The sequence below is a fragment of the Hemiscyllium ocellatum genome, chromosome 13 (genome assembly GCF_020745735.1).
Source record: "Hemiscyllium ocellatum isolate sHemOce1 chromosome 13, sHemOce1.pat.X.cur, whole genome shotgun sequence".
NCBI lineage: Eukaryota > Metazoa > Chordata > Chondrichthyes > Orectolobiformes > Hemiscylliidae > Hemiscyllium > Hemiscyllium ocellatum.
In genome coordinates, this window is record NC_083413.1 from 31,675,256 (window position 1) to 31,691,972 (window position 16,717).

The window sequence follows — 16,717 nt, forward strand, 5'->3', positions numbered from 1 at the left end:
ACGTATGACATTCAGTCCATGAAAAGTGAAGTTCATTTGTAGCTGTTGCATTCAGGGAAGTTGTGTGTCAAGTTTTAACAAGAAAACAAATGATTTTCGTGAAAAATGTTCCATGGCCATCATTCCCCACTTTGAATCACTCATTTAGGAAACCAACCTAGCCAGAACATGGACTGATGTCATTGAATCTATTCAAGTCGTTAAAGGCGGGACCAGTTGTTATGACAACATGATGTTGTCCACTGACTCAGATCAGGATTTTGACATTTATTTTAAGAACATGTTATGACTTATAGCAAAATCTCTTTTAAAAAATGAAGGAGGTAACTGTTACTTTTCCAGCTGTGATTCTGAAGCAACTAGTCAAATGACCAAAAGTGTGTATACCTGCTGGTTCTGATGTACTTGTTGGTGGATTTGAGGATGTGGAGGCTGTTACTGTCGTTGTTGATTGTACAGATACTGAAGATGATTCTTCAGAAGTCGATGAAGAAACACTTGATGTACCTGAGCAATAAAAATCAAAATGTAGTCTTCATTCCCAACATACACTGATTCTTAACTATACAAACCTTCACAAACCTTGCATATGCCCATGTAGTCTCAGCAATTTAAATTCTGAGCCAAATTTGTTATGCATGATAGCCATTCTGTGAAAGAGTTAGGGCAATCATAGCTCGCACATTCAGACAGTTTCAATGTTAATGCTTGAATGATTTGAAATATTTTTGAATTTTCAGAATACAGTTGCACCTGCAGACCAAAGTCTGATGTTTATTAGTTCTTGTTGGTTTTGACGTGGAAAGAGTGGTTTAGTTTGGGATTGACTCACTTCTTATTGGTGGACTGAAAGTCTGCATACCTGTTGGTACTGATATACTTGGTGGATTTGTAGATATGGAGGTTGGAATGATAGTTGTTGATTGTAGAGATACTGAGGATGATTCGGTAGGAATAGATGTGGAAACACCTGATGTATCTGTGCAATAAAAACCTAATTTAGACTTTATTTCTAACATAACCTGACTCTTAACTGAGCTATGTCACGTCAACAAGTGAATTTCTGAGCCAAATTTGTAATGTCTGAGAGCCATTTGTGAGGAAGTTAATGCATTTGTTGCCAGTACATTCGGACAGTTGTGACATTAAGTCTTCCAATAAAATAAAATATTCTGTCCATCTAGCAGATTAGATTCTTCCGTTCTCACAGCATGCAAAACAAATGTTCAGTTCTCTCACAGGATTTTTCAGTTTGTTTCATATGTTCAGTTATAGATAAAATGCATCTATAAGTTTGTACTCTATTCTGTTTATTGGGGCTGAGACTAGTTTTCATGAAACATGTTGGTGGGCCATCTTTCTCCAATTTCAATCGCTAATTTACAAAACCAACTGAACCAGAACATGGATTGATGTCTTTGAATCTTTTCAATTCATTAAAGATGGAATCCAGTTGAAGTGACTGCACAAGTTTGACTATTGACTGAGATCAGGGTTTCAACATATCTTTCAAACATGTGTCTTGATTTCAGCAAAACCTCTTTTCAGAAATGTGGTTAGTCACTGTTCCTTTTCCAGCTGTGATTCTGAGCTGACATGTCCTGTGACCCTTACTATCAATGATAATGCTTGAAGGATTTCAAATGGTTCCCAAACAATCAGTGTACAATAGCTGCAACCAAGAAATGTCTGATGCTCATTAGTTCCTGTTGTGACCGAACTGAAACTAGTTGTACAGAGTGGTGTGGACTCACCTGTGATTGGTGGAGTGGAGGTCTGTGTACTTGTTGGTTCTGATGTACCTGCTGGTGAAGTTGTGGATGTAGAGGTTGTTGTTGTAGTTGTTGATGGTACAGATGTTGAAGATGATTCAGTCAGAGCAGTTGTTGAAACACTTGATGTACCTGGACAATACAAAACAAAATTTTGCCTTTACTTACAAATTGATTGAATCATAACGGGCCAATGCAATGTGATCATGCTACTTTTGCAGTGAAATTAGTTATTTATGTCAATCAGTCCATGAAAAGTGAAGTTCATTTGTAGCTGGTGCATTTGGAGAGTTTGGATGTAAAGATTTCACTTAAAACCAAATGTTTGTGTCCATCTAGCAGTTTAATTTTGTCTGTTCCTGGGATAGACTAACCAATCTTTCAGTTCTCTCTAAGTTTTTTTTCCACATTACTCCATGTGCAGAATTAATATGTGGCCCAGCAATGACAATCATGCATTTGAGATAAAATGCATCCATTATATAATGTTGCTGTCCTCTTTTTTGGGACTGTGGTTCACTTTGGTTCAGAATATTCCATAGCCATCATTCTCCACTTTGAATCACTACTTTAGAAAGCCAACTTAGCCAGAACATGGACTGATGTCATTGAATCTATTCAAGTCATTACAGATGGGACCAGTTGTTGTGACAGCATGGTCTAGTACGCTGACTCAGATCAAGGCTTTTTGATGCATTTCAAAATGCATCATGCCTTATAATAAAATCTCTTTTAAAACTGATGGAGGTAACTGTTGGGTTCAGCTGTGACTCTGAGGCACCAAATCATATTTCCGTAAGTCTGCGTACCTGTTGGTTCTGATGTACTTGTTGGTGGATTTGTGGATGTGGAGGTTGGTATTGTAGTTGTTGAATGTACAGATACTGAAGATGATTCAGTAGGGATAGATGTAGAAACACTTGATATAACTGTAAAATAAAAACAGAATTTAGTCATGATTCCCAACATAAACGGATTCTTAATTATGTGAAGTCATGTCAACAATTTAAATTCTGAGCCAAGGTTGTTATGCCTGATAGCCACTCCATTAAAGAGTTAGTGCATTCATAGCTGGCACATTCAGACAGTTTCAATGTTAATGTTGAATGATGTGAAATATTTTAAATTTTCAGAATACAGTTGCTCCGTCAAACCAAAGTCTGATGCTTATTAGTTCTTGTTGTTAGTGACATGGAAAGAGTGAGTAAGTTTGGGGTGGACTCACTTCATATTGGTAGACGGGAAGTCTGCATACCTGTTGGCTCTAATGTACTTCTTGGTGGAGTCGTGGATGTGGAGGTTGGTATGGTAGTTGTTGATTGTACAGATACTGACAATGATTCGGTGGGTATAAATGTCGAAACACTTGATGTACCTGTACAATAAAACCCAAAAATGAGCCTTTATTTCCAACATAACCTGACTCTTAACTGAGTCATGGAATGTCAGCAAGTGAATTTCTGAGCCAAATTTGTAACATCTGACAGCCATCTGTGAGGGAGTTAATGCATTTGCTACCGGTACATTCGGACAGTTGCAACATTAAGTCTTTCAATAAAATAAAATATTCTGTACATCTAGCAGATTAGATTCTTCTGTTTTCAAGACGTGCAAAACAATCATTCAGTTCTCTCTTAGCTTTTTCCAGTTTGCTTAATGTGCACAGTTAATGTACAGTAACTCTTAAATTTAGCCCACATTTTCAACAATGGCAATTTTGCATTTAACATAAAATGCATCAATAAGTTTGTACTCTATTCTGTTTATTGGGGCTGAGACTAGCTTTCATGAAACATTTTGGTTGGCCATCTTTCTCCAATTTCAATCCTGAATTTACAAAAGCAACTGAACCAGAACACGGATTGATGTCTTTGAATCTTTTCAATTCATTAAAGGTGGAATCCAGTTGAAGTGACTGCACAATTTTGTGTACTGACTTAGACCAGGGTTTCAACATATATTTCAAAAATGTGTCATGACTTTCAGCAAAATCCCTTTTCAGAAATGTGTTAGTCATTGTTCCTTTTCCAGCTGTGATTCTGAGCAGAAATGCCCTGTGAACGTTACTAATAATGATAATGTTTGAATGATTTCAATTTCTTTCCAAACCATCAGTACACAAACCTGCAATAGAGAAATGTCTGATGCTCGTTAGACCGAACTGAAACCAGTTGTTCAGTTCGGTGTGGACTGACCTGTTATTGGTGGAGTGGAGGTCTGTGTACTTGTTGGTTCTGATGTATCTGCTGGTGGAGTTGTGGATGTGGATGTTGTTATTGTAGCTGTTGATGGTGTTGAAGGTGATTCATTCGGAACAGTTGTTGAAACACTTGATGTACCTGTGCAATTCAAACCAAAATTAGCTTTTAATTACAAAATTGACTGAATCATAATTGCCACATGCAAGTGGTCACATTACATCTTCAGTGGCATTTGTGACATATGACAGTCATTCCATGAAAAGTGAAGTTCATTTGGAGGTGGTGCTTTTTGAGAGTTCATACGTAAAGCTGTAATGAGAAAACAAATGAATCAGTCCATGAAGCAGATTAGTTTTGTCCGTTCATGGGATGTACTAACCAATCGTTCAGTTCTCTCTAAATTTTTTCCACATTACTCCATGTGCAGAATTAATGTGCGTTAACACTCCAATGTGGCCCAGCAATGACAATCATGCATTTGAGATAAAATGAATCCTTTATATAATGTTGCTATTCTATTTATTCAAAATGCTGTTACCTGTGGTGAAAAAAGTGACATGTGACATTCTCCACTTGGAGTCACTAATTTAGAAAGCCAGCTTAACCAGAACATGTGCTGATGTCATTGAATCACTTCAAGTCATTGAAGAAAGGACCAGTTGTTGTAACAATACAATTTTGTGCACTGACTCAGATCAGGGTTTCGAAATCTATTTCAAGAATACGTCATGGCTTATGATAAAATCTCTCCTTAAAAATTAGGTAGGTAACTACTGCGTTTCCAGCTGTGATTCTGAGACAAGTCATATTACTGGAAGTCTGCAAACCTGTTGGTTCTGATGTACTTGGTGGTGGATTTGTTGATGTGGAGGTTGGTGTAGTAGTTGTTGATTGTAAAGATTCTGAAGATGACTCAGTAGGAGACGATGTCGAAACACGAGATGTACCTGTGCAAGAAAAAATACTAATTCGTCTTGATTCCCAACATAAGCGGATTCTTAATTATGCAAAGTCATGTAGGCAATTTAAACTCTGAGCCAATTTGGTTATGCCTGATTGCCACTCTGTGAAAGAGTTAGTGCATTCAATGCTGGCACATTCAGACAGTTTGAATGTTAATGTTTGAAGGATTTGAAATGCTTTTGCATTTTCAGAATACAGTTGCTGCCACAAACCAAAGTCTGATGCTTATTAGTTCTCATTTTAATCGCTATTGAAACAGTGGTTCAGTTTGGTGTGGACTTACTTTTGATTGATGGACTGGTGATCTGCATACCTGTTGGTTCTGATGTACTTAGTGGTGGATTTGTGGATGTGGAGGTTGGTATTGTAGTAGTTGATTGTACAGGTGTTGAAGATGATTCAGTGGATGTAGATGTAGAAACACTTGGTGTACCTGTGCAATAAAAATCAAAATTTAGACTTGATTTCCAACAATAACATGACTCTTAACATAGCCATCTAATCTCAGAAAGTTAAACTCTAAGCCAAATTTGAAATGCCTGCGAGCCATCTGTTAAAGAGTTAATGCATTTGTAGCTGGTACATTCAGATAGTTACGACATTAAAGCTTTCAATAAAATAAAATATTCTGTAAATCTACAGGTTAGATTCATCTCTTCCCAGGACGTACATACCAATCTTTCAGTTCTCTCTCAGTTTTGTCTGGCTTGCTTCATGTGCACAGTTAACGTAGACTAACTCTAAATTTAGCCCACTTTTACAACAACGACTATCATGCTTTTGAGATAAAATGCACCTAGGAGTTCGTACTCAACTCTGCTTACTGGGTCTGAGTCTAACCTATCTCAAACATGTTGTTTGGCCATTATTCTCAACTTTCAAGAACTAATTTCCAAAACCAACTTAACCAGAACATGGATTGATGTCTTTGAAACTGCCTGTAATTCATTAAAGATAGAATCCAGTTGAAGTTACTGCACAATTTTGCGTATTGACTTAGGTCAGGGTTTCAACATGTGCTATCACAGCATGTAAGAAAATCTCTTTACAGAAATGTGAATTGTTCCTTTTATAGCTGTGAATCTGAGCTGAGCAGTGCTGTGAACCTTATTATCAATGATAATGTTTTAAGGATTCCAAATGTTTTCCAAACCATCAGTTTGCAATAGCTGCAAGAGAGAAATTTCTGATGTTTTTCAGTTCTTGTTGATACCAAACGGAAACCCATTGTTCAGGTCGGTGTGGACTCACCTGTTATTGGTGAAGTGGAGGTCTGTGTACTTGTTGGTTCGGATGTATCTGCTGGTGTAATGGTGGATGTAGAGGTTGTTGTTGTAGTCGTTGATGGTATAAATGTTGAAGATGATTCAGTAGGAGCTGTTGTTGAAACATTAGATAAACTTGTGCAATACAAAACAAAATTTTGCTTTTAATTGCAATATTGATTGAACCATAACTGCCCCACGCAATGTGACATTGTTACATTTTCAGCAGAATTTGTTATGTAAAACAATTAGTCCGTGAAAAGTATAAGTTCATTTGAGCTGTTGTCATTCGGAGAGTTCAGACGTAATGTTTTCACTTAAAAACAAATCATTATGTCCATGAAGCAGGTTAGTTTTGTCAGTTCCTAGAATGTAGTAACCAATCCTTCCGTTTGCTCTAAATATTTCCCACATTTCTCCATTTGCAGAACTAATGTGCATTAACACTTCAATTTGGCCCAGCAATGATTATCGTGTATTTGAACTAAAATGCATCCATTGTATGATGTTGCTCCTGTCTTTATTGGAACTGTGGTTAATCTTTGTCAACATGTGGCATGGCCATTGCTCTCCACTTTCAGTCAATAATTTACAAAACTAACTTAACCAGAACATGAGTTGATGGCATTAAATCTAACCAATTCATTAAAGATTGGACCAGTTGTTGTGACAAGACTACATTGTCCACTGATTCTGATCAGGGTTTTGACATTTATTTCAAGAATACGCCATGACTTATAATAAAATCTCTCTTTAAAAAAGAGGTAGGTAACTGCTGTGTTTCCAGCTGTGATTCTGAGGCAACCAGTCATATTACTGAAAGTCTGCATACCTGTTGGTTCTGATGTACTTGGTGGTGGATTTGTGGATGTGGAGGTTGTTGTTGTAGTTGTTAATTGTACAGGTGTTGAAGATGATTCAGTGGATGTAGATGTAGAAACACTTAATGTACCTGTGCAATAAAAATCAAAAGTTAGACTTGATTTCCAACATAACATGTCTCTTAACATAGCCATCCAATCTCAGAAAGTTAATTTGCCAAGTGGTGAGAGGTAAGAGCAAAGGACTTCTGGGAATGTTTTTAAGTGTTTGAGATCTAAACACGTAATCCTACACCATAGGGTCTCCCTCCCACCCACCTCCTCTAACCTTACTAGGAGTCTCTAAACCAGGTACATTTTCAGGTTTCTTTGTTTTTCCTTCTCTTCCTTTGTTTAGTTCTGTGCAGGCTTTCAGAGTAACAGGTTATGGACGTTAGGGCAGTTGCATGTTCCTCCTGCTGAATGAGGCAGGTGAGAGACACTTCACATGAATCTGCTGACTACATCTGCGAGACATACACCCAACTCCAGCTCCTCGAAAACCAAGTTAGGGAACTGGAGTTGAAGCTGGATGAACTATGGATCATTCAGGAGGCTGAGGGGGAAATTGAAAGGATATACAAAGAGGTGGTCACTCCCCAGATACAGGATAAGGACAGCTGGGTTACTGTCAGGGGGAAGAAAGAGAACCCATGTTCCGAGCAATGATCCCCTGTGGCCGTTCCCCTCAGCAATAAGGATACCGTTTTGGATACTGCTGGCGAGGATGGCCTACCGGGGGAAGCCAACATTGTCAGGTCTCTGGCACTGAGCCTGGCACTGTGGCTCAAAAGGAAAGGGGGTAGAATAGAAAAGCGCTAATGTTTGGGGACTCAATAGTCAGAAGGATTGACAGGAGATTTTGTGGACAGGAACGGGAGTCCCGGAAGGACTGTTGCCTCCCCGGTTCCAGGGTCCGGGATGTTGCCGATCGGGTTTACAAGATTCTGAAGGGGGAGAGGGAGCAGCCAGAAATTGCGGTACATATTGGCACCAATGATAAGGCCAGGAAAGGGATTGAGGATCTGAAAAGCGATGACAGACAGGTTGGAAGCTGAAGAGCAGGACGAGTAGAGTAGTGATTTCAGGTTTGCTATCGGTGCCATGAGATAGTGAGGTGAGGTACAGTCAACAAATCCAGCTTAACACATGGCTGCAAGACTGGTGCAGGAGGGAGGGCTTCAGATACCTAGACCATTGGGATACTTTCTGGGAAAGGTGGGACCTGTACATGAAGGATGGGTTGCACCTGAACTGAAGGGGCACAAATGTCCTGGGTGGGAGATTTGCTTGTGTGACTCGGGAGGGTTTAAACTAATTTGGCAGGGGTGGGTGGGAATCAGAGCCACATGTCTGAGAGGAGGTCTGTTGCAAATGTGACAGTGACAGGATGTAGTGAATCCAAAAGGAAGGTTTCTCACGTGATGAAACAAAGGGATCGGTTAAAGTGTGTATGCTTTAATGCAAGGAGAGTCTGAAATAAGAGTGACAAACTTAGAGCATGGATCAGTACTTGGGACTATGATGTTGTGGCCATAACAGAGATGTGGGTTTCACTAGGGGCAGGAATGGTTGCTTGATGTTCCAGGGTTTAGAACATTTAGAAAGTACAGGGCGGGTGGAAAAAGAGGATTGGCTGTGGCATTGCTAATCAGAGAGTGCATTGCAGCTATAGAAATGAAGGTTGATGAGGAAGGTTTGTCTACTGAGTCAGTATGGGTGGACGTTAGGAACAACAAGGGAACAGCCTCCACATTGGGGGTTTTCTACAGACCACCTCATAGCAGCAGAGAGATTGAAGAATTCATAGGTGCGCAGATTCTGGAAAAATGCAAAAGTAGCAGGGTTGTTGTTATGGGTGATTTCAACTTTCCAAATATCGACTGGAACTTCCTAAGTGTAAATGGTTTGGATGGAGCCAATTTTGTCAGGTGTGTTCAGGAGGGTTTCCTTACTCAGTATGTTGACAGACCGATGAGGGAGAAGCCATTTTGGATTTGGTGCTCAGCAACGAGCCAGGCCAGGTGTCAGATCTCGCAGTGGGAGAGCACTTTGGCGACAGTGATCACGACTGCCTCACATTTAGCATAGCCTTGGAGAGGGAAAGGAGCAATTACCGAGGGAAGATAATCAATTGGGGAAAAGGAAATTATGACGCTACCAGATAGGAGTTGGGAAGTATAGACTGGGAGCACAGAAAGGGCACAGCAGACATGTGGATACTATTTTAAGAGCAGTTGTTGCGAGTGATGCACAAATTTGTTCCTCTGAGGCAGATAAGAAGAGGTAAGATTAAGGAACCTTGGATGACAAGAACAGAGGAACTTCTCATCAAAAGGAAGAAGGCAGCTTACGTAAGATGGAGGAAGCAATGATCTAGCACAGCTTTTGAGGATTACAGGCTGAGGAGAGCCAGGAGAAGGCACGAAAAAGGTTTGGCAAGAAGGATTAGGGAGAACCCAAAGGCATTTTACTCATATGTGAGGAATAAGAATGATCAGGGAGAAGGTAGGTCCAATCAGGAATAGCAGAGGGAACTTGGGTGTGGAGTCTGAGCAGATAAGGGAGCTCGAAATGAGTTTTTTGCTTCATTTTTCACCCAGTAAAGAAGACTTTTTTAGATTAGATTAGATTTTCACATCGTGGAAACAGGCCCTTTGGCCCAACAAGTCCACACCAAACCATCAAAGCTCAGCCCATCCATACTCATTCCCCTACATTTACCCCTTCACCTAACACTACAGGCAATTTAGCATGGCCAATTCACCTAACCTGCCCATTTTTGGATTGTGGGAGGAAACCAGAGCACCCGGAGGAAACCCACGAGGACACAGGGAGAATGTGCAAACTCCACACAGAGAGTCGCCTGAGGTGGGAATTGAACCCGGGTCTCTGGTGTTGTGAGGCAACAGTGATAACCACTGTGCCACTTGTTGTGAATGAAACCTTAGAGGAGCTGGGACACAGTCTTGACCAGATCAAGATTGATGAAGTTGATGTGCTGGAAATTTTGAAAAACATTAAGATTGATAAGTCCCCAGGGCCAGACCAGATTTATCCTAGACTGCTCTGGGAAGCGAGAAAGGAGGTTGCTAAGCCGCTGGCGAGGATATTTGCCTCCTTACTCTCCATGGGAATCGTACCAGAAGATTCGATGGAGGTAAATGTTGTTCCTCTTTTCAAGAAGAGTAATAGGGAAATCCCTGGCAGTTACAGACCAGTCAGTCTTATGTCTGTGGTCAGCAAAGTTGTGGAAAGAATTTTGAGGGATAGGATTTATGACTATTTGGCAAAGCGTAGTGTGATTAAAGGTAGTCAACTTGGCTTTGTGAGGGGCAGGTCATGCCTCACAAATCTGATTGAGTTCTTTGAGCAGGTGACAAGACAGGTCGATGACAGTCGAGCAGTGGATGTGGTATATATAGATTTCAGCAAGGCATTTGATAGGGTTCCCCATGGTAGGCTCATTCATAAAGTCAGGAAGTATGGGATACAGGGAGAATTGGCTATCAGGATTCAGAATTGGTTGGCTGACAGAAGGCAAAGAGTGATTGCAGATGGAAAATATTCTGCCTAGAGGTCAGTGTTGAATGGGATCCCACAGGATTCTGTACTTGGGCCTCTGGTTTTTGTACTTTTTATAAAAGACTTGGATGAGGAGGTCGAGGGGTGGGTTAGTACATTTGCAGATGTCACAAAGGTTGGAGGTATCATTGATAGTATAAAGGGTGACTGCAGGCTGCAGCGCAACATAGACAGGATGCAGAACTGGGCTGAGAAATAGCAGATGGAGTTCAACCTGGATAAATGCAAAGTGATGCATTTTGGAAGGTCGAACTCAAATGCTGAATATAGAATTAAAGACAGGATTTTGGCAGTGTGGAGGACAGAAGGATCTGGGTGTGCAAGTACATAGATCCCTCAAAGTTGCCACCCAAGTGGATCGGATTTTTAAGAAAGCATATGGTGTTTTGTCTTTCATCAGCAGGGGGATAGAGTTTAAGAGCAGTGAGTTTTGCTACAGCTCTACAAGTTCCTGGTGAGATCATACTTGGAATATTGTGTCCATTTCTGGTCGGCCTACTATAGGAAAGATACAGAGACTTTGGAGAGGGTGCAAAGAAGGTTTACCAGGATGCTGCCTGGTCTGGAGGGCTTGCCTTATGAAGAAAGATTGATTAGGCTCAGACTTTTCTCCCTGGAAAGAAGGAGGAAGAGAGGTGACCTGATCGAAGTGTACAAAATAATGAGAGGAATAGATAGAATCAATAGCCAGAGACTTTTCCCCAGGGCAGGATTGACTGGTACAAGAAGTCATAGTTTAAAGATATTAGGAGGAAGGTACAAAAGAGACTTCAGAGGTAGGTTTATTCACACAGAGAATTGTGAATGTATGGAATGCATTACCAGCGGTGGTGGTGGAAGCAGAGACTTTGGGGACATTTAAACAACTGCTGGGCATGCACATGGACAGGAGTGAGTTGAGGGGTGCGTACGTTATTACTATATTTTACATTAGGGATTAAATTTTGGCACAACATCATAGGCCAAAGGGCCTGGTCTGTGCTGTACTTTTCTATGCATGTTCTATCTATCTATGTAAATTCGATGCCAAATTTGGAATGCCTGCGAGCCATCTGTAAAAGTGTTAATGCATTTGTAGCTGATACATTCGAACAGTCGCTACATTAAAACTTTCAATAAAATAAAATATTCTGTAAAATGCATCCATACTATGTCGTCACTGATTCAGATCAGGATTCGACATGTATTTCAAGAATACGTCATGACTTATAATAAAATCTCTTTTAAAATAAGAGGTAGGTAACTACTGCTTTTCCAGCTGTGATTCTGAGGCATGACGTCATATTACTGGAAGTCTGAATACCTGTTGGTTCTGATGTACTTGATGGTGGATTTGGGGATGTGGAGGTTGTTAAGGCAGTTGTTGATTGTACAGGTGTTGAAGATGATTCAGTCGGAGTAGATGTAGAAACACTTGATGTACCTATGCAATAAAAATCAAACGTTAGACTTGATTTCCAACATAACATGACTCTTAACATAGCCATCCAATCTGATAAAGTTAAATTCTAATGCAAATTTGGAATGCCTGCAAGCCATCTATAAAAGTGTTGATACATTTGTAGCTGGTACATTCGGACAGATACTGCATTAAAATGTTCAGTAAAATAAAATATTCTGTAAATCCACAGGTTAGATTCATCTGTTCTCAGGACATGCAGACCAATCTCTCAGCTCTCTCACAGTTATATCTGGCTTGCTTCATGTGCACAGTTAACGTGAGCAAACTCTTAATTTTAGCCCACTTTTTGCAACAATGACTATCGTGCATTTGAGATAAAATGCATCTGTAAGTTTGTACTCTACTCTGCTTACTGGCTCTGAGTCTAACTTATCGCAAACATGTTGGTTGGCCATCGTTCTTCACTTTCAATCACTAATTTCCAAAACCACCTTAACCAGAACAAGGATTGATGTCTTTGAATCTATTCAATTCGTTAAAGATGGAATCCAGTTGAAGTGACTGCACACTTTTACGAACTGATCAGGGTTTCAACATGTATTATCATAATATACAACAAAATCTCTTTTCAGAAATGTGGATATCACTGTTCCTTTTGGAGTTGTGAATATCAGTCAAGCAATGCTGTGAACCTTACTTTCAATGATAATGTTTAAAGGATTTTAAATGTTTTCCAAACCATCAGTTTGCAATAGCTGCAAGAGAGAAATTCCTGATGCTTCTTAGTTCCTGTTGACACCAAACTGAAACCCGTTGTTCAGTTCGGTGTGGACTCACCTGTTATTCCTGGAGTGAAGGTCTGTGTACTTGTTGGTTGGGGTGTATCTGCTGGTGGAGTCATGGATGTGGAGGTTGTTGTTGTAGTTGGTGTTGGGACAGATGTTGAAGATGATTCAGTAGGAGCAGTTGTTAAAACACTTGATGTACCTGTTCAATACAAAACAAAATTTTGCTTTTAATTACAATATTGATTGAACCATAACTGGCCCACGCAATGTGACATTGTTACATTTTCAGCTGAATTTGTTCTGTAAGATAGTTAATCCTTGAAAAGTGTAAATTCACTTGAGCTGTTGCATTCGGAGAGTTCAGACGTAACGTTTTCACTTAAAAACAAATTATTGTGTCCATGAAGCAGGTTAGTGCTGTCAGCTCCTAGAATGCAGTAGCTGAAAACGTGTTGCTGGAAAAGCGCAGCAGGTCAGGCAGCATCCAGGTTCTGTTCCTTGGAAGCTGCCTGACCTGCTGCGCTTTTCCAGCAACACATTTTCAGCTCTGATCTCCAGCATCTGCAGACCTCACTTCCTCCTAGAATGTAGTAACCAATCCTTCCGTTTGCTCTGAGTATTTCCCACATTTCTCCATTTGCAGAACTAATGTGCATTAACACTTCAATTTGGCCCAGCATTGATTATCATGCATTTGAAATAAAATGCATCCATTGCATAATGTTCCTCCTGTCTTTATTGGAACTGTGGTTAACTTTTGTCAACATGTTGCATGGCCATTGCTCTCCACTTTCAATCAATAATTTACAAAACTAACTTAACCAGAACATGGATTGATGACAGTGAACATAATCAATTCATTAAATAATGGACCCAGTTGCTGTGACAACACTATGTTGTCAACTGATTCAGATCAGGGCTTCGACATGTATTTCAAGAATATGCCATGACTTATAATAAAATCTCTTTTAAAAATGAGGTCGGTAACTACTGCGTTTCCAGCTGTGATTCTGAGGCAACAAGTCATATTACTGGAAGTCTGCATACCTGTTGGTTCTGATGTACTTGGTGGTGGATTTGTGGATGTGGAGGTTGGTATTGTAGTTGTTGATTGTACAGGTGTTGAAGATGATTCAGTGGATGTGGATGTAGAAACACTTGATGTACCTGTGCAATAAAAGTCAAAATTTAAACTTGATTTGCAACATTGTACGACTCTCACATAGCCATTCAATTTCAGAAAGTTAAATTCTCATCCAAATTTGGAATGCCTGCGAGCCATCTGTTAAAGACTTAATGCATTTGTATCTGGTACATTAAGACTGTTACTACATTAAAAAGTTCAATGAAATATAATATTCTGTAAATCTACTGGTTAAATTCATCTGTTCGCTAGACATGCAAACCAATCTTTCTATTCTCTCACAGTTTTGTCCGGTTTGCTTCCTGTACACAGTTAACGTGCACTAACTCTTAAATTTGGCCTACACTGACAACAATGACTATCGTGCATTTGAGACAAAATACATCTGTAAGTTGTACTCTACTCTGTTTACTGGGTTTGAGTCTAACTTATCTCAAACATGTTGGTTGGTCATTGTTCTCAACTTTCAATCACTAATTTCCAAAACTAACTTTACCAGAATATGGATTGATGTCCAGTTGAAGTGACTGCACAATTTTTTGTACTGACTTAGATCAGGGTTTCAACATGTATTATCAGAACATATAACAAAATCTCTTTTCAGAAATGTGGATATCACTGTTCCTTTTGCAGCTGTGAATCTGAGCTGAGCAGTGCTGTGAAACTTAGTATCAATGATAATGTTTAAAAGATTTCAAATGTTTTCCAAACCATCAGTTTGCAATACCTGCAAGAGAGAAATTTCTGATGCTTCTTAGTTCCTGTTGATACCAAACTGAAACCCGTTGTTCAGGTCGGTGTGGACTCACCTGTTATTGGTGGAGTGGAGGTCTGTGTACTTGTTGGTTCTGATGTATCCGCTGGTGGAGTCGTGGATGTGGAGGTTGTTGTTGTAGTCGTTGATGGGACAGATGTTGAAGATGATTCAGTAGGAGCGGTTGTTGAAACATTAGATATACCTGTGCAATACAAAACAAAATTTTGCTTTTAATTGGAATATTGATTGAACCATAACAGGCCCACGCAATGTGACATTGTTACATTTTCAGCTGAATTTGTTGCGTAAAACAGTTAATCCTTGAAAAGTGTAAATTCATTTGAGCTGTTGCATTCGGAGAGTTCAGACATAACGTTTTCACTTAAAAACAATTTATTGTGTCCATGAAGCAGATTAGTGTTGTCAGTTCCTAGAATGTAGTAACCAATCCTTCCACTTGCTATGAATATTTCCCTCATTTCTCCATTTGCAGAACTAATGTGCATTAACAGTACAATTTGGCCCAGGATTGATTATCATGCATTTGAAATAAAATGCGTCCATTGTATGATGTTGTTCCTCTTTTTATTGGAAATGTGGTTAACCTTTGTCAACATGTGGCATGGCCATTACTCTCCACTTTAAATCAATAATTTACAAAACTAACATAACTAGAACATGGATTGATGACAGTGAATTTAATGAATTCATTAAAGATTGTACCAGTTGTTGTGACAAGACTACATTGCCCACTGATTCTGATCAGGGATTTGACACGTATTTCAAGAATACGCCATGACATATAATAAAATCTCTCTTTAAGAAAGAGGTAGGTAACTACTGCGTTTCCCGCTGCGATTCTGAGGCACCAAGTCATTTTACTGGAAGTCTGCATACCTGTTGGTTCTGATGTACTTGATGGTGGATTTGTGGATGTGGAGGTTGGTATTGTAGTTGTTGATTGTGCAGGTGTTGAAGATGATTCAGTAGGAGTAGATGTAGAAACACTTGATGTACCTGTGCAATAAAGATCAAAATTTAGACTTGATTTCCAACATTGCATGACTCTTAACATAGCCATCCATAGAACATAGAACATAGAAAAATACAGCGCAGTACAGGCCCTTCGGCCCTCGATGTTGCGCTGACCGAAGCCTACCTAACTTACACTAGCCCAATAACCTCCACATGCTTATCCAATGCCCGCTTAAATGACCATAAAGAGGGAGAGTCCACCTCTACTACTGGCAGGGCATTCCATGAACTCACAACCCGCTGAGTAAAGAATCTACCCCTAACATCTGTCCTATACCTACCACCCCTTAATTTAAAGCTGCGTCCCCTAGTAACAGCTGACTCCATTAGCGGAAAAAAGTTCTCACTGTCAACCCTATCTAAACCCCTAATCATCTTGTACACCTCTATCAAATCTCCCCTAAACCTTCTTTTCTCCAATGAGAACAGCCCCAAGTGCCTCAGCCTTTCCTCATACAATCTTCCTAACATGCCAGGCAACATCCTGGTAAACCTCCTCTGCACTCGTTCCAATGCCTCCACATCCTTCCTATAGTATGGCGACCAAAACTGCACACAATACTCCAGATGAGGCTGCACCAGAGTCTTATACAACTGCAACATGACCTCAGGACTCCGGAACTCAATTCCTCTACCAATAAAGCCCAGTAAACCATATGCCTTCTTCACGGCACTATTTACCTGGGTGGCAACTTTCAGAGATCCGTGTACATGGACACCAAGATTCCTCTGCTCATCCACACTACCAAGTAGCCCACCATTAGCCCGGTAATCCATCTTCTTGTTACTCCTACCAAAGTGAATGACTTCACACTTAGCTACATTGAACTCCATTTGCCACCTTTCTGCCCAGCTCTGCAACTTATCTATATCCCGCTGTAACCTGCCACATCCTTCTTTACTGTCCACAACTCCACCGACTTTCGTGTCATCCGCAACTTGCTC

The 16,717-nt window shown here is 40.0% G+C and overlaps 1 protein-coding gene across 1 annotated transcript in view; it reads right to left on the reverse strand.

Annotated features, from left to right (window-relative positions):
• LOC132821728 (mucin-2-like) overlaps positions 1-16,717 on the reverse strand; it is a 109,703-nt gene that overhangs the window by 41,904 nt on the left and 51,082 nt on the right. Inside the window, exons 10-22 of the mRNA XM_060834436.1 lie at positions 15,635-15,754; positions 14,790-14,939; positions 13,884-14,003; positions 12,886-13,035; positions 11,950-12,069; positions 7,034-7,153; positions 6,188-6,313; positions 5,250-5,369; positions 4,801-4,920; positions 3,968-4,111; positions 2,582-2,701; positions 1,755-1,904; positions 388-507 (exon numbers count right to left, since the gene is read on the reverse strand). Coding sequence (XP_060690419.1) covers positions 388-507; positions 1,755-1,904; positions 2,582-2,701; positions 3,968-4,111; positions 4,801-4,920; positions 5,250-5,369; positions 6,188-6,313; positions 7,034-7,153; positions 11,950-12,069; positions 12,886-13,035; positions 13,884-14,003; positions 14,790-14,939; positions 15,635-15,754 — 1,680 coding nt within the window. The remainder of the gene's footprint in view (positions 1-387; positions 508-1,754; positions 1,905-2,581; positions 2,702-3,967; positions 4,112-4,800; positions 4,921-5,249; positions 5,370-6,187; positions 6,314-7,033; positions 7,154-11,949; positions 12,070-12,885; positions 13,036-13,883; positions 14,004-14,789; positions 14,940-15,634; positions 15,755-16,717) is intronic.